This window comes from Pteropus vampyrus, unplaced genomic scaffold (assembly GCF_000151845.1).
Source record: "Pteropus vampyrus isolate Shadow unplaced genomic scaffold, Pvam_2.0 Scaffold5, whole genome shotgun sequence".
Lineage (NCBI taxonomy): Eukaryota > Metazoa > Chordata > Mammalia > Chiroptera > Pteropodidae > Pteropus > Pteropus vampyrus.
The window spans coordinates 6212872-6237604 of NW_011888786.1; the positions used below are offsets into that span (position 1 = coordinate 6212872).

A 24733-nucleotide genomic window follows, 5' to 3' on the forward strand; every position below is an offset into this window, starting at 1 on the left:
CATTTCATAACAAATTAGACCATTCTCATTAGTATTCCTTTTCACCAACATAACTCTACATTGATCTGAGGTCCTCATCAATGTCTAACCAGAAAAAAAAAATTTTATATAAGAACAGGTAAACTGCATGTTAGTTGCTGGTGACAACTGTCTACCTAGAAAATCCCACATAAACAACTGCAAAATTATATGGATGAATTCCATAAGGTCAGCAGACAATGTGATCTACATTTTAAGAAACCATTATGAAGGAAAATTGAACATGAACTAGACATTTGTAGATATAAAGGACTCAGAGCTCATCTGGGTGATCTAAGTGTCGGGATTCTATTTTAAAGTTTCTTATAGAAACATTATGAATAAAATATATCTAGAATTCACTATTAAATGTTCCAGGACTGAGAAAGAAAGCGGGGGGGAGGGGAGAATCAGTTGGGAGGAGGAAAAAGAGGGAAATATATTGTTTTCATAAGAGAAATCGCTCTCGTAAATTTGGAACAGATGCTTATGTTGCTTGATAGAGAACCTTCAGCTGTTTTTAAAAGACCCCACGAATTACACCATTTGGGTCTGGGCAGTTTTGACAGTACCCACCCTAAGATAACACAGTACCAGCCTGTGTTGGCTAGATTCACAGGTTAAAAAAGCAATGGCCTCACAATATTTCAGTTGTAAAATTATCCATAGCAGAGTAACTTTTTGGACATACAACAAAAATCAATTTCATTACTTGTCCATTTCAGCTGTATGCATTTTAGGATACCTGAGCATAATTTTATGCTGCAGTAATTAAGGTAAAACGAAGTCTCCTTTAACCTTCACGAGTCTCTTTTGCTATACGAATACATGGTGACAGCTATGGCAGTTTAACTTTACAAAGGTCCAGATAAGATGTCTGTCACTGCATCACAAATAATATTATACTTATACTTCAATTATCCAATCCTGCATATTTTTCCTGTTTCTCCTATTTATACTTAATAAGTTGCCATTATTTGTTTCCAAAAATAACTCATACTTTACCTATGTCAACCAGTGAATGTGATACTTTAAGTTTTTAGAGAACTAAAGCACTTCGATAATTTTTTTTAAAGAATCTTCTTAGCTTCTGAGATAACAATGTTAAATACCCTAACCCTATAAAATTACATCGTAGCTTTGACTTGTACAAATTTTGCCAGTAAACAGGGCAAGTGCCATCTCTATTTTTTAAAATAAAGGGCCTATGGTTAATTGATTACTCATAAAACCAAATCTACTTCCAGTCCTCAACACAACACTTCCGCCTAAGCACATATGAAAGCAGCAGACCATTCACTACCATGCACAGGTAAAAAGCGGTGAAATGTACACCTCTGGGCAGTGCCTTGCTCTTCCTGAGCTGAGAGGTGAGCAAAGGTCCCTCACATCAAAACAAAGAGGCACGGGAGTAAATCTGTATTATGTGATGGCAAAGCTTTTTCAATGTCCATATTTCGAATGCCATTCCAATTACTCTAGTGACTAGAAACATCCAACTTCCACAAATGACTGGTAATCATGTGGGCAGCTAACCTGTGATTATAATAATTGACAATGGAGAGAAGGATTACCACAGGGCCGGAATCCAGGTGGCTTCTCCCAGTGCTAAAGAAACTTACCACGGGAAGCAGGCTGTGGCCCAGAGACACAAGCAAACAGCAGGACTCTCATTAGAAAACCGTGGTCTCAAGTTCAGATAAAAACACTGAAATGTTATCTAATTATCAAGTGGTGCATTTACCTGAGTCTCATTTACATATGAACATCTATTTTCCTTCCTTTAATATCTACATCATAGCATAGAGTGTCTAATGCACCAGGGCTGTAATTCCAAAACATATCAGAATGCAAGATATTAATAGTACATCCCCCATATTTTTCTTGCTAAAATGATTTAGGGAAATAAGGCATATTGTTCACCTTGTGGCATATTCATGAATCTGAGATGTCCTGCACATTAGACTCACTGAGCACAGTATTTTCCCCACAGTTATATAAAAAGTGCTTTTGGAATATTACGACAAGGCAACATTGTACAAGAAAGTAACTGTGACACGGCAGAAAACTCTGGAGTTTTTGAAGGTTCTTGGCTTCTGTTCCCAGAGCTGCCCTAAACGAGCTCTGTACCCTTGGATGAACCATTTAATTATCTTTGGGCTTCAGTTTATGACTTGATCCAGGTTTCTTCTACCTCTAAAATTTATTTTTGTATAAGTGAACATATTACAAAAGAAACAGTATATATAAAGTTCTCAGACAGCTCAAAGAATATGTTAATCTGAGCCTTAAAACTGACTCAAAGCATTATTTGCTGCTCATTCATTATGAAAACTGCTGTGGTCAATGTTATTCCCTAAAAGATATCATGTTGACAAATATATCATAGTTTTAATGTGGCCTCATTAAAATGTACCCCTTTTCAAAGTCACTAAATTCTCTTAAATTGTATACTCCAATCATTTGGAACTTTAAAAAAGTTCCTAAAACAGTCTTTCATTTCTCCAAGATATTACAAAAGGATTTAAGCAACTTAACACATGATCTGAGTGACTAAAGCTCACATTTCGAAGAATGAACGGATGGCTGTATGGAGAGGAGATATCTGGAGGCCTCAAAATAGGCAGCCCTGGCTAACCCACAATGTGATGCAAAAGGCTGCATCCTCACAGGCTGGCTATGCTCTATCACAAACCCTTAATTTCCAAGAACTGATAGTTCACTTCCAGTTCTTCCAACAGAAGTCACTATAACAGAAAGAGCATGTTTCTCAATGACAACTTTGGAAATTAAAAACAGCAAACATAAGTAGGCTTTAAAAATAGAGATTCAAGACTATCATAATATGACCATTTGTTGATATGCTATATACTACAAACCTGAAATAGAAAAATACCTCTTTTGATTTTTCCTCTTTGGTAAATCTTCCAAATTTTTCTATCATTTCAGCCACAAATATAACATCCATCTTGTCAGAAAAGTTGGCTGCTTCCACGGTGTAAGCCAATAATTGTCGGGCTGTGGCCACAGCGTTGCTAAGATTGAGGGGCATCTGCATTAAAAAGGCAAAAAGAAGTATTTAGCAAACTGACCAACAAAATTTTGCCGTTTTAGCTTTGCATTTCAAAACACTGCAATGGATTCAGACTTTATCATTTACTCACCATGACCTTCTTAAAATGCTTTTTCAAACCTGAGAACAATGAACTGTTAATGGGAAATAACCTGAGGGGAATCTTTTAAAACTTGAAATGAAATATAATAATACATAAAAGCACATCAGGTAAACATGCTGCACCATCTCTTCCTCTCCACTTATCCAAATTCTAGACAGACTCAATCCCGATGGCTTAGAACAACCTTTCCTGAGTATTCCAGCTGGGTGGATCAATACCTCTCCTGTACAGGAGTACGAACCGCTTATTTTGCACTTACCTGTACTGCGTGCATTGCCAATCATGTTTTACAATAGTTTATTTATTGACTTAAACATGACTGAGCACCACGCATTGCAAAAAGGGAATACTCCGGGCACAGGACCCTAAGAAAACATGGAACACAGCAACATCTTCCTGCTGCTTGTATTCTCATACGGCTTATAAACGATGCATAAAAGCAAAGACAGCAAAAGGCATCTAAGTATTGCAAGTATGGAAAGGGATCACTGTGACAAAGAAACTGTAAAAGGAATCCAAGAAATGGCTTCCCGGGTAGATGTGAACAATGTCTGCTGGACACAGATGATCAAAGTATTCAAAGATACAAAGTCAGGAAAAAAATTAAAAAATTTAAAAAATAAATAAATAATAAATTTAAAAAACCACCAAGGTACAAAGTCAGGCAGTGACAGGAAAGGAAGTGACTCCACACAGAGGGCCTTAAATACCAGTGCAGAAAACTAGACTTTATTCTGAAGACAGATCAGTCAACTGAAGTATAAATGCCAAATCCTTAATATTAAAAAAAAAAAAAGAAAAAAAAATCTTATGTATTTGGTTCAAATATCACATTTTATTAATGACCTCAGCAAATCTGAAGACTTTCTAGTTACCTGATTAAACATATAAAGAACTCTAGTGACATCGTTTGCATACTGGCAGCGAGAATAGTCATCATCTGCCCAGAAGCCACCTCTGTCACATCTGCGCCAAGCCTTTCTCTCATCCTGAGTGTTTCCAGGATAGATCCCGCTGCCGTGGGTATTCCGAGTACACTGCAGATAAGCAGTAATGCCTGCCAACGTTCGGGGCCACCTAGAGAGATGAAGACAAAATAGTATACGAAAAATTACACTGACACAAATTGTAACAGAGGAAAAGTAAGGATTAGAGCATATGTCGTATACAGTCACAGAGAAAAGTCAAAGAAACCAAAAAAACTCCTTTAAGGATAAAGACCAAAATTATTTTTTTAAAAAGTTAACATGGATTTAATTGTTTTAAACTACAGGCCAAGAATATTTCAATACCATAACATAATAGGATATTTTCCAAAAGACTCTAAATACTGCTATAAATACACAGGAAAACTGTATCTTATCCAATAAAAAATAATAACTATGCAACAAATGGTTTTGTGTTTCTTTTTAATTACTGTTATTATACTGCTAGCTTATATAACCACCAGGATGTTTGCAGAAGGAGAGTAAGTACATGAGCAGAAAAGAGTTACCATAGCAGGTCCAGGACTACAATCTTTAGCAAGAATGCACTGGTCTTTCAGGGCATTTAGGACCTTGGAACTTGGAGCATTCGCATCAACAGTTAACATGCAAGAGTGTTTAGCTGTGCCTAGAATGCCTGCACAAGCCATATGGTTTATGCTAAACACTTCTTTCTTCCTGGAGGCTGAAACTTTGGTACGTGCTAAGCAGAGGGTGCTTATGTGACCATAAACAAGAACTTTGGGTGCTGAGACTCCAAAGGGATCCCCTGGAGAGAAACACTGCTTAGAGGCTGCTGCCTTTTCATGGCTGGAGAGGAGCCTTTTTCCCTTATGGACAGCTATGTACCTTCCTGTAGCACTATAATGTATCTTAGCTGTGACTACAACTATAGGCTGAGTCCTGTGAGTCCTTCCAATAAATCTCTGCATGCAGGGGTGGTCTTGAAAGACCTCCAACACAGTATAAAACCAAATTTACCTGGGAGAAGCCACTCCCCATGCAAATGACCATACAAACTCACTGACACGGATCATTACCAAGTGGGTTGGAAGATACCTTTGTTATTTGCGTTCCATTTCTCCAAAACTGGCGATGAAATCAAACATGTTTAAATAAAAGTTATAGCTAACTTGTAACACAGGACCTACTAAATTATAATATTAGTCACACCAAAATATAATTCATTACTAAAATCTGCATAAATAGATCAAGCAACAGTAAACTAAATTCTTAATGCAGTGGAAGTTTAACTGCATAATATCTTAAGGCATGTCAAAAGATAATTAATCAGTTAAATAATTAATTCTTCTATTTTAAAAAATGTAGAATACTCAGAAACTATGAGTAAAAACAGAAAATCCAATATAATAGAAAATATCGTATTATGGTTTAATAAAAGATGTCAAACATAACAAAATTAAGAAATGTTATCTATTTTGCTTTAAAGTATACAAAATAAATATTATATATCCACAGTTAATGCACATAAAAGACTTATCCACTGGCAATAACAAACGCTATTTCCATAATCTCATGTTGAGAATTTTTTTTTTTTTAAGGACAATTAAAAAAAAGCAATGAAGAACTAACTGAGCTAAAGATACTGTTATTGCTTCTTCACCTTGAATTTGAAAGCTTAACATCAAAGGGTTTCTTTATCTTTAAAAACTGGGCTTACAGCCACAAGGCAGCGATAGCAACAATCACAAACAATACAAACTGGGTATTCAACAATCTTCATGCTACTTTAAAAAGCAATGTATTTCTCTTCCTTTAAATCAACTATAAACTCATTATTAAAATCTTAAAAATAGAGAACATTAAATGATATATTTAATGATATTTTAAAGCAACTTTGAAAGTCAGGTAAAAGTTGTCTAAAGTAAAAGTTGTTACCGCTCACAAATTTTAAACTTTCTGCTAAAAAGATCATAACATGTAACTCGTTCCATATATCTCGACATGGAGTCCAACACCAATGGCTCCCCAAGTTTCAAGCCTCCTAGGCTTTCATTTCTCAAAGTTCTTCTTGCTTAATTGCCAAAAGAACCAAAAGGAGAAGGAAAATTCAATAAATGTTTCTCCTAATTTTCATGTCTACTTAACTGCTAACGGTTAAAGCGATTTAGCAATACAAAACCTTCCAAAGTTCACCCATAAAAGAGCCACTGAAAAAAAACAGAAAATACCATAAGCCTGTCTAAATTTTGCATTATTTTAGTAAAATTTCCAAAATGTTTCCTAAAGTAGTGGTTCTTCACTTTTTCAACAAAACTGCTGTGTTTAAAAAATGAACACTTCCGGATCTACCTTCCGAGACTCTTAAATCAATGGACTGGAGATAAAGTCCAGGCACCTATTTTTTTTTTAAATCTCTGTAAATGATTCTGAAATCACTGCTCTAATGGGTCATCCTTAGATATTTAAGAAGACATACAGGTATGTATATCTGAAGACATACTCATTTCTCCAATACTGTTACTGAGGACAGGAGACCAATAATGTGCCTTTGAGAATAAGAAGGGATGTGGGGCAGTCGACGTTTCCAGCCCTTTCCATGTCACTGACCTGAAGTCCCCTTTATTGTTCACCACCCTCTCAGGAGGACAGTACTGTGCAGAGCTTTCTAACACGACAATATCGACAGTTCTTGTATTGTTCCCGCGTTTGGTCTGGACATGACAGCCCCAATTTCCAGTCGATCCAGCCTGAATATTAGAAATGGTTAGGGCACTGCATGAAGAAAGATTTTAAAGAGAGAGAAAATAAGGTTAGGCAAAAAGGGAAAAACGTGGGCTTCTGTCATTCATTTAGCAAATACGTCTGAAGGCACATTGTGGGCCAAGCACTTGCTAGACAGAAACAAATTTAAGAAATGACCCTTCCATTTAGGTAATTCAGCGACCAGTCAAGACAAGCAGGTACAGGGAGACTTAAAATACTATGGCAAGAGCTACGATGGAAGCGTGACTAAGGTGCAATGGGACACGATGCCTGAGACTTCTTCCAGAATAAAGGAGAGCTGGGAGGCGGGGCAGCAAGTGCAAAGGCAGAAACATCGTGGCACATTCTTCAGCAAAACTAATGGGAAACGTCCAAACTACATCTACCTTTTCACTGATTCTAAGGAAAATATTCAAGCAAAATATATTAATATTATGACATGTATAATTAAGAAGATATTTAAGGTAAAATATTTTGTGGAAGAAGGGTTATACGTGAAATAACTCATTACATCTCTAAAAAAGATTTAGTAGGTTACCAATCAATGGTTTAACAAAAGAAGTTTCCCTGTAAAGGTATACTTCAATTTATAAAACAGGTGTATGTCTAAATAGCTGTCAGTAAGTTTAATTTGCAAGATGAAGTCGTAATTCTCTAATATAAAACCTATTAATTAAAAAGTGTCAGAACCTTCAAATTAACATTTACCCCCCACACCTCCACAGGACCCATTATGCTTTGCTTTCGAGTAGATACAAATGATAATTAGACATAAAGTACCATTTTAAGTAACTTATAAAATGTCTTGAAGTTATATACATTTTTTTTCAGTCTCCTAAATCATGAATGGCTACACAACAACAAATGTTCTAATAAAAACTTTGAGGCACTGTTTATTCTGAATCAGTGATAATATTTATCATCTTTCCAAAGTTGGTAAATAAACCAATATACTCTAAGATGATGTTAGACAATAGGGTTTGACATTAAATTTAAATAACCAAGAAAGTGTATCAAACATTCTACTTTATGACTCTACTGAACTAGGAATAAGTGTATAAAAAAATATCTTGGCAGTAAAAATTATTCTCTAATTCAGAGGTTTCCTAAACTTTCTTGGTTCACAAGAAATGACTAGATGACTTCACTGACTAGATGACTTCTTCATGGTATGCCTAGCCCAAAGGAAATATCTATTGAGGTTGCGATTACTGAATTAAATCCCCAAACTGCGTATCTTTCCTAATAATTTAGTAGTTATTTGAAAAAAATAACACATTATTAATAACAATTTGATAAAATATTTTATTCTAAAATAACCATAACTACTTCCTATTGGGTTGTGTATACCTGTTAAACACTCCAAAAGTAATCAAGCATCAATGATTTTTGATTATTTTTTGTTCCATAATGATTTTCACACAGTACTTGCTTTGAACCACAGTATTCACCCAAAATCCTACATCCCAAAGTAAAACACCAGTGAAAGGAATGCAGCAGGATCTAATGCTGATGCCCTAAGTGCCTGGAGCTAGAAGCTGTGTGGTGTCTGACAAATGTCCAGTAAAACCATGCTTCCTTACTCAAAATACCACAGTACCACTGTAAACTCACTGCAGTGGCCCAGGGCATGTCAGCATGCTGACGTGAGCTATTTTTCTAAAGACATTTCACAAAATTTTTTTTTTTTAGATAACTTTTAGCAGTATCTTCGATGTCTAAAACCAATGATCGGAATAAAATTTTCAGGAATCCTCAAAGCAACATATTTCGACACTTAAGAAAACAGAGGCGGCTTCAACTGCATCTTTGAGGAAAACTAGAAACTGATTCTTACGCATAAAGGATCAATGACATGAGGAGACCAAGGAAGAATCGACAGCTATCTCAGGTACCAAATCAATAACCATATTTCTTTTTTTTACAACTTCTTTGTTATTCAGAGGCTAACTCTGGGTAAAGGATTCTTAGTCTTCATATGAAATATTTTTACTTTAGTCAAGTGTCCCTACCAACAAAAATATCAGGCAAGTCTGCTATCCTTAGATTTTTTTTCTACTGCTATAAAGAATTTAAAGTATGACTTGAAGAACATAAATTTGTAAAGTTAATCTAGTTACTTTCTACTCAAAAAAACTTAAGGGTTCTAAATTAATCGAAACTCATCAGAAAAGGGTTCTACGTATTTTTAAAGTTATACTGTCATATCATTTGTCAATTATCTATTCATACAATTACTGATCAAAATGCACAATTTGATGAGTTTTAACATATGTATATACTTGTGAAATTATCACCAGTGAATCACTTACAATCTCCAGAACAAAATCTGACATTACTAGAAATATATATATATATTTTAAAATAGTCAAATGAAAAACAATCAATGATGGTCCCAAGATGACCCAGTTGTTAGAATTAGCTGGTAAGAAGTTAAAAGCATCTACTATAAATATGTTATAAGACATAAATGAAAATATGCTTCTAAAAAACAGAGAAAATCTCAGTAGAGAAACAAATTATAAAATAGAACATTCTATCCCCAAATTCCCAGACATAATTCTCAACTCAGAGAACCTTTAGTATCTTGATAATTTTTTCATGTCACTTCTGTGAATCTGCTGTGATACTTTAACTCTGGACTGTGCATACAGTATTGATATTACCTGTAGTTTGGGAACTACGGATCTACTCTTAAAAATTCAAGCCAAGTTTTGTGTTTAAGGAACTGGTAGGGAGAAGAAAGAGAGACACACAGAGACATAAGAAAAGATCCAATGCCTACAAATTAAGATTTTACTAGAAGAAAATATATGGTGAGTGATAACATATATATTTTTACTGTGGGTTTTTTGTTTGTTTGTTTGCACTTTATAAAGTTCATGTGCATTAACTATTTTGGTGCTGGCACCAATAATGGGGTTAATAGAACAGATAATATATTCTTTTATACTAGTAGGGTAGAGAAAGACCCTTAGAATGTAGCATTAAGCATAAGGCAGTGAAAATTAGGTAATTCTTTTTTTTTTTTTAAACACACCTATAGCTCCTGGTCTTTCTAGGTGGTCTCCCATTCAAGTACTAACTAGGCCAGATCCTGGGTCATTCTTAAAATTGAAAATTTGAGCTTAGCAGCAGGAACTGGTTAGAAATTAAATCTGTCACTAAGAGTTTCTATTTTTCCCTCTAAAACTTTAAACAAAAGGTCTTCAACTTTTTAACAGTGTTTTCTTCTTATCCTATGCTTTTTTTTCACCGCAAAACTGGATAGAAAAGATAGCTCTTTAATTTTACAAGGTGAGTAACAAATAGGAAAAGGAAACACATATGTTTGCATTTTTAAATGCAAGAAGATAAAATATTGACTCAGATTCGAACATTACAATTCTCTAATGATAAAATCTAGTCACAATTCCTTATTCAAAAAAGTTTTACCTTGCAATCAATGAGCAGTTGTGAATCATATTCTTTTCAACAAAGATACCTTGTGATTCATCAGTTTCAACTATTCGCCCATCCTGATACCATAACACTTGCATGTCCTGATCAATATATGAAGCCATGCACTGGAAGGGAAGGCTATCACCTTCAAACACAACTTGACGATGAGAAGGAGTCATGTAGAAAGATGGTAACTCAAGGGGAGGATCTAGAGATGGTAAAACAAAGACACAGTAAACAAATACAACAATACATTCATACTTCAAAATTAAAAGTTATGGAAATTCTAATTAAAACTTTAGAAATGCAAAAGCAAATATTCCTCAGTAACCAGCATTTAAATGCTAGCACCAAATATGGCTGCTACTGAGATAAGTGGATCCCAGATGAAAACAAAATTAGCAAATTTAAATTAAACTATTTCATAATCAGTTCTGACATTTAGAGTTATTCCTTCTCGGTGGTATCACAAGACCATCAGATTATCACAGAAGCAATACTAAAAGAACAAACTGTAAAAATGATACTTAAACTTGGAGAATGGAACTGGTGATGGGTGAATACTGATATATACACAATTAAAAAATATATTTTAGAAACTCTGTTACTTTTGATTAAACCACTGGTTTATCGTTATAAAAGTAATGCATTCTCGTTGCAGAAAATTTAGAATGTTTAAGAAAAAGAGAAAAAAACCTTTCGTGATCCCATATATTATAATCACTTTTAAAAAGCTGATATATTTCCTTCCAGTCAGAAAAATAAATTTTGAACATATATGCAAAAATTATGCAAATATCATGGGCTCATTAAAAGCCTTTAAAATATTTAGTCCATTGTCTAACATAACAATTCTACTTTTAGTAGTAGTTTATCCTAAAAGATGTCGGCACATATGCAAAGAGGTATAGAAGGAAATTAATCCTTGCACTGTTTATGGAGTGAGAAATTATTAACAACTTAAATGTGTAGTAATAAGAAAGTTATGAAGTTCTGACTACATCTATATAATGGATTGGTATGCATTTTTTTAATAGAATGAGAAAATAAATTTACATTATCTCAAGTTAAAAAAGGTCATTAAATAGTATGAGAATATATTTTACTCAAAACACAGAAAAAAAGATGCATAATACACCAAGGTATCTTTGATATGAGCTACCTTTGAGTGATGATAATGTAACATGGGCTTTTTTTTTTTTTAGGTTTTTTTCAGCTTTAAGTATAATTAACAAAGCTGTAAAATATTTAAAGTGTACATCATGATTAGATGTATGTATTCATTATTTCTTTCATAAATCTTAATTTTTATCCAATGAACCTATTTTACTTGTGAAACACCAACAATGAAAATGATTATAAAGAGAAAAGGAAAAAAATGATAGGATTGTTTATTTCCAAACACGAAGACCAAAGTGGAATCTCCTAACATTTTAAAAACTTTGTTTTTGTTTTCTTTTTTCATTTAGCACATGGCAAATGTATTATTTCCCTTGAGTCTTCTGATAGCTTTCAAAATCATGATTTTTTTCAATAGCTGTATACTATGAATGCATGTATCACAAATAATTAACTAATGCTCTATTTTTGAGAATTTCAGTTATGCTTATATACTACATCTGAAGATTTACATATAGAGCCGATCATTTCCTAAAAATAAACCCCCACATGTAGAAATTACTAGATCAAATTGTACCAATTTTTAAGTACACTGATACATATTGCCAAACTATATTTCAAAAAGGCTGTATCAATTCACACTCCCATCAACAAATAGGATTGCATCTGGGATTTTATTACTATCAATCAATTCCCAATTTGCCAGCTGATAGAAAATCTGAAGATCTACACTAGTTTCTGATGTTGGTTTCCGTAAAGACAGTCACAACCTAAGAACCTTAAATATCAATCAAAAAAAATTTTTTTTTTTTTATCCAGCTGACTTAACTGTTGGTATAAACTAAATATTATCAAATCTATGAAGATTAATGGTTGTAATCAGTCACGTCAAAGTGTAAAGGGAATTTTACAGTCTGTCAAGAAAAACACAGTGGCAAGTAAAATACGGCAAATGCTTTCTCAGCTTTTCTCTCTTACCGCATGTCAACAACTCCTGCTTCACACCTGTGACTGGCTGGGCCTGCAGAGACTTGGGGTAAACACACCGCGTGTCCCGTACTGTGACGTTTCTCTCCTTTACCCAGCGATGCATCCACAGTATGTTACAGTCACACAAAAGATACTCAGTCTGAAATTCTCTGTAGAGTACGAAATACAAATTAGAGATTACGGTGAATGAAGTTAAACAGCACTTTTGCTTTATATTGGCTTACGCTTTGGATGGTCAACATGCTGCGTCCCACCCTTACCAGGCTCGTGGCATATCCATACACTGTCGGCTGGTTATGGTCTCCTCCTTCCCAATGACGTTACCTGTAATGTCTGACTCCAGCATGGTCCCCACTGATCCTGGGACTGACTCTGCTTTCAACCAAAGCCGCTATGCAAACAAAATCTAACCACTATCCCTCATCTATGTAACAAGCTCTTCAATCCCAGGGTTCTGGAATCCCAAAGCCCCATCCTTTCCGTCTATCAAACTTTTACCCACTCATTTTAAGGCATGTGGCACTAATACCAGATCTTGAAGCCTTCCTCAATTTTGCCAGCCATGTTCTTGGCTTAAACGCCTACAAACTCTCCTGTCAATTTTGGCAACATAAAGTGACATATGACTGTTTCACATAATTATATTCTCTGCTGACTAGAGCGTATATTCCTCAAGGGTGGAACCTTTCTGACACTTTCTGCTGTGTGCCAAGTAAGACCAGTTATTTACAGACTTAAAGAATACAGATACAACCAATCAACAATAGAAGACCTGATATTAAAGAAATACTTGATACCGAAGAAAATAAAGAATTACCTTTATATGAGGTAAGAAAGTTTATAATTTGGCACTTGGGTATAAGAAACAAAGAGGACATACATAGCTTGACTATAAGCTCAATAATTTCTTGAATACTTGTTTTACAAAGCGCTGGCTATTCATGAGCCACACGTTTCACTAAGTCCAGCTAATAAGAATAAGTGCAGACACTGTGGCCCGCCAACCTGGAGGACATTACATAACAGAGGGAACAAAATGAAAGTGTAACTAAAATAGAATGCAACGTGTTCTATGCAAATAAATCAACAAAGTGCAAAGAGCAAATATAACCATGTTTGCTTCTAACACAGACTGACTGTGTATTTGCATGGGCTTCCTCTCATTAGTTTTGGGGGAAAAAAAAGTGTGTGGGGGAAGATGGGATGAAATAGAGCAAAGAGAAAGTAATTTTAAAAATAATAACAAGGATGATCAAAGTGACTTCTAATTTTTAAGCACCACCTTCTGGTCAGTTTCTAGCACTACCAGCTAAAAACACTGGCAATTTCTCCCACGTTTTGGATAAAAATACTTTCCACATCCCTGCTACCAAGGGTCTCAGAACCCAGATTATTCCTTGCAGTCTTTTTGGTTCCCAAATTTCATGGCAATGGCTGACTTGAATCCACTGACTGTGCCCAAGGGAGACGTTTTCGCTAAAAAGCAGCCTCCTGGAGAAGAACAGCAGTGGCACGACAAAAGAGACCCGATCGAGCTTGATCCGGGGTGACTCTGGAAGTACACACACGTGTGTCTGCCGCGATGGTGAGGAGCTCGATGAATGCCCAACCTAAAGCTACATCCCAGTGAAACTGCTAAATGAGACTTAAATGAGAGGGTTAAAAAAGGAGATGCGAGGCAGGAAGAAAAAGGGAAGGAACAGATACAGGAAAGAGAGGAGGAGGAAGTCCCCACAAAATGAAGGAACCTGCGAGGGAAGATAATTTTCCTTGGAAAAAGTAGCTCGATCCCGTGAATTACACACAATAAAAATGTGAAAAACAGCACATTTAAATAATGCCAATAGAAATTGGTATAATTTATAGTTTGAAATATGAGAAGGTTTATCTGGAAATACAGTTGCTTTCAGAAGTAACTCCTGTGTGATCTTGCAATTAACAAAACTGTCTTCGGGGGCGGGGAATCAGGCAATTCTAAAGCTACAGAAAACTGTGTTAATATGATCTTACGCTGACTTCATAAAGCAGGCATTTGGCACAAACATTCCTAGAAATGTAAGAAGTTGTGAATTCAGTTTGGAGAAGGGGTTACAGAATGTAAAATTCTGAAAGTATAAAAAATTCTTAAGTACATATTCTTCAGGGGAAGGGATATTTTACACTTCAGAGATTTAATTAGACAAATAACAAAATGTTTCCTAATTTGAAAACAAGGTCGAAGAGAAAGAATTACCAATTTATTTACTCGAAATATAAACTGATAGTATTCTAGGGAGAAAATGGTTGTCTCTGTCTGAAACATATTGTATTAAGGTTTACGGTATTCTCGTCAATGTGAATGCAAGCTCTCAAGAAAGATTCTAATTTCTGCAAAATCACAAGATTTTCCCCATGAAGTCTCTTAATTCATTAATTTTTAATTTTCAAAAACTAAGATATATTTATCAAAACAGGAGAAAAAATTCTTACTTACAAAGACCGTAATGATCCAAGGTAATCAAAAGTTCCTTGAGATAATGAAGAAAACAAATTCCCTGAAAGGTTTCTGGAAAAAAAGAAAATTTCACATTTAAAAATGCTAACAATTATGTATCATTTTATACTACTTCATATTTCCTGAAGTGTTCTATAATCATTAAATATTATAAAGAATTTATAAAAGTTGTTTCAGATCTTATAGAGAGGGAACAAGTAGTAAACATTTCTCTAAGGCTGAAGAAGAAAACAGTTCTTAACCTTATATAAAGCAGTAAACAAGATTATTTAAAAATTATTACTTCTGGATAAGGACTTTTCTATCAAATATCAGATGAACTTGAAAGTTACCTTACAGAACTAGATCTTTAGTCATGCTCTCATTGCAACAAGAATTACTCTTCACGTATTCACACAGTATCATTTAAGGCAAAAAAAAAAAAAAATAGAAGGAAAGGGATGACCCCGAATGACCAGCAGCAGCAACCCACAGAACTGAGAGAGAAACATCAGCAAAGTTGAATGAGTCCAGGGTTTCAAATGAAAAGATATGGAATATAATTCGGTGTTGGTCTTTTCTGTTTCCTTTGTATCAAACGGCTTTAAAAATACCTGCCTAAACCCTTGCAGAGTTTTCTATGAATTAAAATCCAGAACACCCTATGCTACAATTTGAAGAGTCCGTTATACCCATAGTGATTTGAGAGAAGTATTTCTTCCATGACTATGAGCTCCGGCAAAGGAGGGACCTGTGTTTCTTACTTTTTGGGGAACCTCTGGCAGCCAGTAACATGCTGAGGTATATAACAGGTTCTCAGTGGTGGTGGCTGACTGTTCAGGATGTGGAACTCACCTGCGGGAGGCTTCTACCATTCAAATGGGACTTCAGGCTCCGGGAGAGTGGCAGGCAGTATGACCCACCCACCACAAGATCAGTCAGTTCTGTGCCTGCTCTGGTATCAAGGATAGATATAATTTGGATCTAGAGTTCTCAAGGAAGAGGTCTAAAGACCTGTCAGGAGGCCTCGGAGGTGAATGCTTCAAGTGTGGGAGAAAGTGACAATAAGGTAGATGGATTTCCCAGTGGGGAGAGGGAAGAGAACTGGTCTGGGAGAAATCGGCTGTTCCCATGACACCTGCAGCAATGAATTTCTGGAGGTGAAGACTTAATACCACACAAATGACAATTAATGCATAACGAACTTCAATCAGAACATCACAGGATTGGTTTTTACATGTGTCTTTTGGTATATAAAAAGACAGGATAAAATAATTCTGATCCTTACAGAATTCCCTAGGAACTTAAAAACAAAAAAGAATATCTGTAAATTAAAAGAACAGTAAAACAGATGCCTTTTCCTTTCTCTGCCTATCAGAATGGATACCAAATGTGGATTTTGAAAAAGGTACTGCCAATGGGAGCGTAAATCATGATAACATTTCGAGAAAGTAACTTAGACGCCATCAAAATGAAAAACCACACTTTTATGAAGCTATCCTATGTGAAATTATATGATTACTGGGATTTGTTTAAGATAACGTAGGTAAGAAGATGAAATGGAAGATGCAACTAAAACGAAATTGGCTTTCAGATGCTAGGTGTTGGAACTCGGTGATGAGTGCAGGGAGATTCCTCATACAATTATCTGTTTTGTTTTTTTTTTTAAGATGTTGAAAGATTCCATAATAGTAACTTGGAAATAAAAACTTATCCTACAAATAAAAACTTATCCTACAAATAAAGTATAAACAAAATAATTGCATCTTACAGGAAGCATTGCATTCTAATTATTAGGTATTTTATTCTAATTATTAGGTCTTGTTAGGTTATTCTTAGAAACCATGGTGGAAAGCATCACATTGGAGGCAGACATTCCATCCTCCCAGTAAATCCCAACACAAACCCATTTTTCCTCCAGGGTTGAGACAGACCGCTATTTGGCAGAACACCAAACTAAGTAACTGGCTTCAGTTCAGGGGCCATAAAAACATACTCATATTTTAAAACACTAGAATCCAGCTCTGAGATGCTTATAAAAAAAAAAAAGAAAGAAAGAAAAAAAGAGAGAAAACGGAGAATGACAACAGATAGAGCAAAGTCACTGCTCCCCTGTCCTAATAAGCTCACTAAATGGAGTGGCAGGTGAATCATGTACCCACTCCTACTCCCGCCCTTTAGTTGTTTCTTTCTCTCTGGCTTAAATTTTCTTTATTTACTTACTTTTTGTTAAACAGATATATTTGAATTCCTGTAAGTTAAATGTGTGTGGTGCATCATCTGTGTATCTACAGGGGTGTTTACAAGGGCAGATTTGTAAAAAGAGGGGAAAATGCAATCGAATGGCATCTCTTGTAACAGAGGAATTAATGACTGAATTCTAACGCTTCAGACCTGAAATATTGTGTAGCTGGTAACAAGCATGAACTAAATCAACACGTACTCAAAGAATATTCATGATATGTCGGTAATTTTTCTAAAATGTAAATTGCTTAATATAGTGATATTTTAAAGTCCCATATGTATACCTATGTATTTGTGGCGGTGATAGAAAATCTGAAAATATATACACCAAATCGTTAGTACAGCTACCTCAAGGTGTCATGTCTGAGTGATGAAGAGAGATTTAACTTTTCCTTCACATCTCCACATGGTTTTACTACTTGATGACATGGGTAAATTTTTAATTGTATAAAGTTCTTATAACTATCCCTCATCAATTATTTCTGATAGAAAAATATTAAAGGTATAATTCTTAGAGAAAAAATATAGGTTTTAAATTGATCAAAATCCATTACAAAGGGAAAAATAGGAAAGCTTTCAGTTTGTTGATCTCCTGACAATTTCTCCGTCAATAACCTTCCCAAGAGAAGGGCAGAGACGTCGCAGAAGTCTGCTATGGGTCCCCCGGATCTTGGGTCTGCCCAGTATTTCCAGTGTGAAAGTGGGATGGGTGGGGCGCTCTCAGGTTTGGCCTCACTTCTCCAGGATAATTCCTCCCCAGACTTCATCGACAGAGGCAGAGATCCATCCCTCAACACACACAGACACCCACGTTCACTGAAGCCTCTGACACGTTTTAACGAAGTTACCTTTGAATTTTTAAGCTAAACCTCCAAAGCCAACACTTGTTTTAATGATGAGGAATCTGGGTGAGAACACTACAGGCTGTCGGCCAAGGTTTCAACAGGCCCTGGGGCCCCAATTCCAGCAACCTGGGCCAGGGAGGCTCAGTCAGTCTGAGATCCCACATTCTAGGGTGACCCAGAGAGCTCAGCTGAAGAGGCAGCAGAGGAAACCGCACAGTGTTCCACTCTTGATCCCCTTCTTTTGTATACTTATTCTTTTGGGTAGGAGGCAGTAAAAGGGAACGCTGATTCCTAATCTGAGAAATGTACTACATGCTCCATTACTTATCAGATTCTCTTTTCTACTTGTTAGACTGAGAAAATGGTATAGTCTCCACATCAAAAATACAAATCATTACCAGCCGTCACAACCAGCATACAGCCTGGCTCAGAGAGCCCGGAAATCTGGCAACTGTAGCAGCCTGTTCAAAACACATGTCCAAACCTTCTCGGTCCATAACAGTAGGGCAACTGAAGTTACTATGAGCAAATGGGCTGCAGTGCATTCACCAATGTTGTTTTTGGAAGGGGGTTGTGGTGGTAGTTTTGCTTATTGTTTTCTCCCCCTGCTAAAGAATTAGTTCTTTAAAATTTTTTCTAAATTAAGATATAATTGACATATGACATTGTTCTGAGTTTTAGATGTACAAAATGATTTGATAGATGTATATGCTACGAAATGATTTTCACGAGTTTATTTGACATCCATCACCACCCATTTTTTATAATATTTTACAAATATTACAATTTTTTTTCCTGTGAAAGCTTTTAAGATCAACTCACTGAGCAACTCTCAAATATGTAAGACAGTATTTTAACTACAGTCACCGTGTTGTGCATTACAACCCCAGGACTTACTTACCCATTAACTGGAATTTTGTACCTTTTGACCACCTTCGCCCATTTTGTCCACCCCAATTCTTGAGTGTTAAGAAGCTACCTCAGTTACCAAAATGTTTTAGGACTGTATTTAAAGGTTATGAGTCAGGTATGTTTCTGTAAATGACGTAGATTGCTGTATTTAAAAGACCCACGGTAATTTATTACACGGGCTACAGAGTCATCTCAATCAAATCTCAAAGTAACAAGTTTGGTAGTGTCATTTCTATGGTTTAATGATTCACTTGGATAAATGCCTATTGTGTTTCACAATCTTGTCAATTCTCACAACAGATATCAGATAATTGATTTAAAAAAAAAAAAATGACCTAAGCTCTAAAACTTCCAAAAATTTTAGCTTGTGAGGCAAGAATCAAAAAAAACCATAAGAAACCAGTAAACTATCCTACATAAGCTCCCATCCTCTTTGGCCTAGAGAACATTTGCTAATGGGTCAGATCCCCAGGTCAAAGCTTTCTAGAATTAAAATCAACAAAACAGTAAACTCCAGACTCTTTTTCATCGCTTACGTCACAGCTAAGTAAAAATATAACAAATGGTTTTCTTCATGATGCCTCATTTTGCCACTTCTTATGCAGTTCTCTAAACTAAAAATACGAAACTCTCAAGAAGAGATAAAAGTACTGAAATAAAATCATTTGCGATCCAGTTACAAAATAGAAAAATGCAATAGATTCAATTAATTTTGAGTTATGAGTGAAGTAGTACATGAAATCAATCTTTTATTTAAAAACGTAAATTAGGCCATTTATCTTTCCCCCAACTTAAAGGACACACTGAAAAATATCACAGGGCTGAGCGGAAGCAGGAGTACTTTGTTCTAGTTTACCAATTGCCTCGAAGTCCCCTTACTTACTGTACAGATGAAATCATCGCACTATTTAGGCCTCAACAGTTTTTTCAGAATTAACTTGAGTCAAATATAATATTCTAAAAAGCTACAGAGAGAAAGAACCAGGCACAAATAATCCTTATACTAGAAATTCTTTCTCGGATTCTCTATGTCTTTTATCTTGCACCCTTCCCAAACTGCTTTTCTCTAAAACATGATTTTATGCCATGTCCTCACATGTGTCTTTCAGTGGCTTCCCACTGTCGAATCAGTTCTAAGCCTGTTTTCTATACATTCCCATATAAAGCTCTATTATAATCGGCTTTACTTCTTCTTACTCCAAAACAGAGCCTTTCCTTTAAAAAAAAAAAATATATATATTTATGTATAATATAATATAAATCATGCACACATATATTTTATATATAAATAAATATATAAATATAAATATAAATATATATATAAATATATTTATTTATATATAAAATATATGTGTGCATGATTTATATTACACGTAAATATAAGTACATAATTTATATTATTTTATACATAAATATAAGTACATAATAATATAATAAATATAAACATGATAGACATATACATAAGAGAGATAATTCAAATTTTAATTAATACTTGTAATAACTGAGGAACTATCAATCCTTTACAGATGAAAAACAGAGTAGCTCAGGAAAGTTAAAACGATTCATCCAAAATCACAAGGTCAGAGGCATGACTGATTCGAATGGTCGTTCTACTCCTAGCACCGTAGTGGTAGGAGTAAATCTTTATATCTCACCTTTATATCTCATATATCCATATATCTTTATATCTCACCTTCTCCTTGATAAACTGACCTCGCCCTTATTCCACCTCCAAGCATCACCTGCTCGGCTTCCTTTCCCTTCTAAAGATCTGAATCTCCGCAATCTTCTGGACCGTCTTCTCGAGTTTTACCTCTTCCAAGAAATTTTCCCAGAAGAGTGAAGCTTTCAATCACGTTTCTCAATATGCTCATGTTCTCTGGGGCGCATGTTACACCGTGTGTCTGTGTGTGCCCCCGTGTGTGCAGTCATGTATTATGATGTTCTGATGACATTCTAAATTTCTACATGATTAAATTCCGAAGTCCTTATCCTCTGCCACTTTAGTTGCTACTCTATAGTTGCTACTTTAATACGAAACATATCAGAGGGATTCATAAATATTTGGCTACTGGTTCAAATTTTTCCTTATACTTTAATAGGAAAGAGAGATATACTTACAGTCTAACCAGATTGGTGAGTCCTCGAAATATGTCTGCATTCAGACATCCTATTCGATTATTTGTTAGATCCCTAAGGAGAAAGGGGAAAAAGTGTCTTCAGTAAGTTCTCTTGGGTGATGACGTTTTCGTGCATTCAATATTCAAGAACGGCACCCAAGCACCACACAAAACTTTTCTTTTCAGCACCTTGGACATATTTACCTACCGCAAGTGAGATACGGTGGCACCAAGAGGGGAAATAATCCTTGCTTGCGCCTACTTCTGGCCTATACTGACTAAACGCTGGTTAATTAGAGTGCCCTCTGTATTTCAAGCCTTTCCTCCTATAAAATGACGCAAGATAAAACTGGAGTAGTACAAATGAGACCCAATATTATCTTACTGTCTGTGATGCGATTCCTTAGGTGATCTAAACGGTTGATTATGCTGGGAGAAATAAGAGGACAAAACCTTGACCAACATCTAACGGACGATGGGCAAGAGGGCAAATTATCGAAATTAATGCTGCATCCTTCACTTCCTCGTGAACATCCGGAACGTAAAGCTTTCTAACTTCGCTTCTTAAATATTCCAAAGTTTTGCGTGTAACGAAAACACAACTGAGTCAGCTTTTACTTTACTTTTATCCATCATTTAGTCTCCAACCCAAATTACTTAATATCTAGGTAATGGCCCAATTGTTTTTTTTTTTTCCAGTCACTCCTGACTTCGTATAGTTCCCATCAAATGTTACCTTCTAAATATTTTTTCTTCTCCTCAATCCATGGAACTTTTTGCTTTTTATTTACGTAAAATGTTTGGTAAATATTTTGTTCTTTCTTCACTATTTTTCTTTACACCAAAGACAGTGAACACGACTTTACACATTAATCAGGAGATTACATTTTAATTAGGAGATAATAACTTATAATTTCTGTAACCTTCAAATGAAATGGCATGGTTTTCATTATTTTTTATCAGTGGACTTAGTAAACTATAAATATAATAATCTTAATTTTTACCAGTTCTTAGATTTATTCATCGCTTTAAATCACGATAAAAGAATTATTCGTCACTTTAAATCACGATAAAAGAATTAGAACAAGCTTTCAACACCAAACTTTCAAAAACATTTTTATCACATTTTCTTCAATATCCATATTATTCACTGTAAGGGAGTACCGCATATTCCTGGAGTTATACTCTGAGTTACACTCTTTAAAGAAACGATTTACACCACCCACTTCTCAACTACAACGGTTGGATTCTAAATTGTATACTTGGTAACGGAAGAATATGTATTAGTCTGATGACAATTTATAAGGATACGACATTTGAATCAGGTGTCTGCCTACTCAAGTTTTTCGCTCAGATATTTCATGGCTTAGGTGATCCTGGTGTCCCATAATTTCGTAGCTCTGCCTTCATTACAGCAATGTTTGATAAAAGAACCTTAAGCAATACAAGTCTTTATCTGTGCTTGCTATTCTCCAGCTCTTCAGACTATTAAAGCTAAGTATTTAATCATGCAGGACTTTTTTTTTAAATTCCAGCTGATTTTCCTTTTATTTCTGGGTTTTACTGTCTAAGAAAATGAAGCATCATCTTGTGAATTGTTGCTTAAACAAGCATTTCTGGGCTCTATTCATTATCTTGTCTCAATTCTGAGCGTTAAATGGTGTAATTACCATTGATTCTTTGGGTAACGATTTCATTACAGCTATATCTATTTAAAATAGTATTTAGGTATTGATAATGGGTGTTCATTCGGGTTCAGAATCAGCGTGAATTTGTTGATAAAGCAAAAAGAGACAATGAATAGGTCTAGCTTCTACCTACTTCTGGTAGTTTATTCTGCAGAAAGCCACTGAATCTTCCTGATTCAAACTAATAAAGGCAAAAAGGCATGGTACACTTACAAAAACACTTTACGTGTGGTTGCCAAGTGATATGCACAAATGAAATGAATGATTTTAAGTCTCCATAAGAAAAAGTGCCTTGCCTATAAGCAACTATCAAACATTACTACTGCAGAATATCTTTATATCTCACTGAGTTTACATATAAGGCTCTCTCAGCTTGCAAACTGGATACTGTAAATTCAATGACAAATCAGCTGTTTGGAATTAAGAATATATTTCCTAGTGGGAAGAACGTTATAAATGGCAATTACATTCCTAGGCAAGAACACAAGAGACTACTTAACGTGTAACGCAATGAAAAATGCAAAGGCAACTCCTGGTACGATATTAGCAATTAAATGCTACTGAACAAGAAATGCATGTATTTATTTTGAATGGCAGGACTTGATGAATTATTTACTGAAGAATAAAGATCTAGATGGAGAACCTAAGATAATCTGCAGTGTCTTTAAAACATCCGAATGTAACTGCTATTTATTAACAGTCCAATTTCCTTCAGCCTCTTTCTTGACATGAAGATACTGTTAGCATTAATCATCCTAATAAAAAAAAAGCTTCCTTCCAAAAAGAGGTGAATACAGTGGTGTGGATCACAGAGAGAGAGAATAAGTGATCCTGTCTGGCAGTGTCATGTCACACCCCTCCCCGTGGAAAAAAGTATTGGAGGGAAAAATATTCTAGAAGTTCTCACACTGGAGCATCAGAATCACGGGGAGAGACAGTTAAAACAAAGGTGGTTTGACCTTGGCCCCAGAGTTTCTGATACAGCAGGTCTAGTACCTAACGCTCTTGCTTCCTATCTAAGGACTCACGTTCACAGGCACAGGTTCAAACCGCCCCATCCAAACACGGTGTCAGCTGCCCCCAGTAAGAAGCGCAGAGAGACTGACACTTGCTGTTATAAATCAAGTTCATCTAGCTGCTGCCCTCCACTCCCTAATCACTGTTTCTGGAGGCTGCTTGCAGTTTGCTCAAGGCTGCGCTCCATACTCCTGCCTATGTTGGTCTGGCTGAGGCCCGACAGCTTCTAAGACACTTTGCAGCCAAACTCGAGTCACCGCTCCATCTCTTTACAAGCAGATTCAAGTCCATAACCAGGCTCCTGGTCTGTGTATGTGATCCCACTAGACTGCAAACCCTTAAGGGGTCCCCGAATTACCTTTGTATCTCTGGAGTCTGGCTCATTGTTGGGCACAAATGGCAAGATTTTAAATCATTAATAGAAAGGAGCCTCAACTGATACGGCATTTACAAGAGAAACAGTCTGAATGTATCCACAGATGATGACAGCTGGCAAAGCCAATACAGCAATAATTTTATTAGCATAAGAGGGACACAACTATCTACCACCAAACAAATCAAATTACTATACAAATTAACAATCTTCTAAGCCACTTATATTATATATTCTGTTTTCTATCATAAATTTGGCCTGGTGAACTTCTAAATATCATTAAAAACCCATTGTTCTTATTGTGTCAAACTTAAAGTAGATGAATGGTTATTTCTAAAAGAAACAGTTCAAATTCATAAGCAAGCAAGTCAAACACTTACAATCTTTTTAGCGATGACAGTCCCCAAAAGGCACCTGGATCTATACTACTAATAAGATTATTTCGGAGATCCCTGTTAAAAATAAAATAAGTTATTTACACATCAACACTGTAACACATATTTAGGCACAATGTTATACAGAAAACGATAATAATAGGAGAAAACTGAAGCTGAAAAGATTAAGCCAAGACCACCCCAGAGTAAGTGGCAGAGCCAGAATTCAA

The 24733-nt window shown here is 35.5% G+C and overlaps 1 protein-coding gene across 2 annotated transcripts in view; it reads right to left on the bottom strand.

Moving 5' to 3' along the window:
* ADGRA3 (adhesion G protein-coupled receptor A3) overlaps positions 1 to 24733 on the bottom strand; it is a 105429-nt gene that overhangs the window by 43315 nt on the left and 37381 nt on the right. Inside the window, exons 3-10 of one of the 2 annotated variants that reach the window (XM_011365194.2) lie at positions 24510 to 24581; positions 21053 to 21124; positions 14931 to 15002; positions 12446 to 12606; positions 10343 to 10556; positions 6752 to 6916; positions 4070 to 4271; positions 2915 to 3070 (exon numbers count right to left, since the gene is read on the bottom strand). In XM_011365194.2, the coding sequence (XP_011363496.1) occupies positions 2915 to 3070; positions 4070 to 4271; positions 6752 to 6916; positions 10343 to 10556; positions 12446 to 12560 (852 nt within the window). In that variant the 5' untranslated portion in view covers positions 12561 to 12606; positions 14931 to 15002; positions 21053 to 21124; positions 24510 to 24581. The remainder of the gene's footprint in view (positions 1 to 2914; positions 3071 to 4069; positions 4272 to 6751; positions 6917 to 10342; positions 10557 to 12445; positions 12607 to 14930; positions 15003 to 21052; positions 21125 to 24509; positions 24582 to 24733) is intronic. The other variant, XM_023534114.1, reaches the window with a different exon arrangement.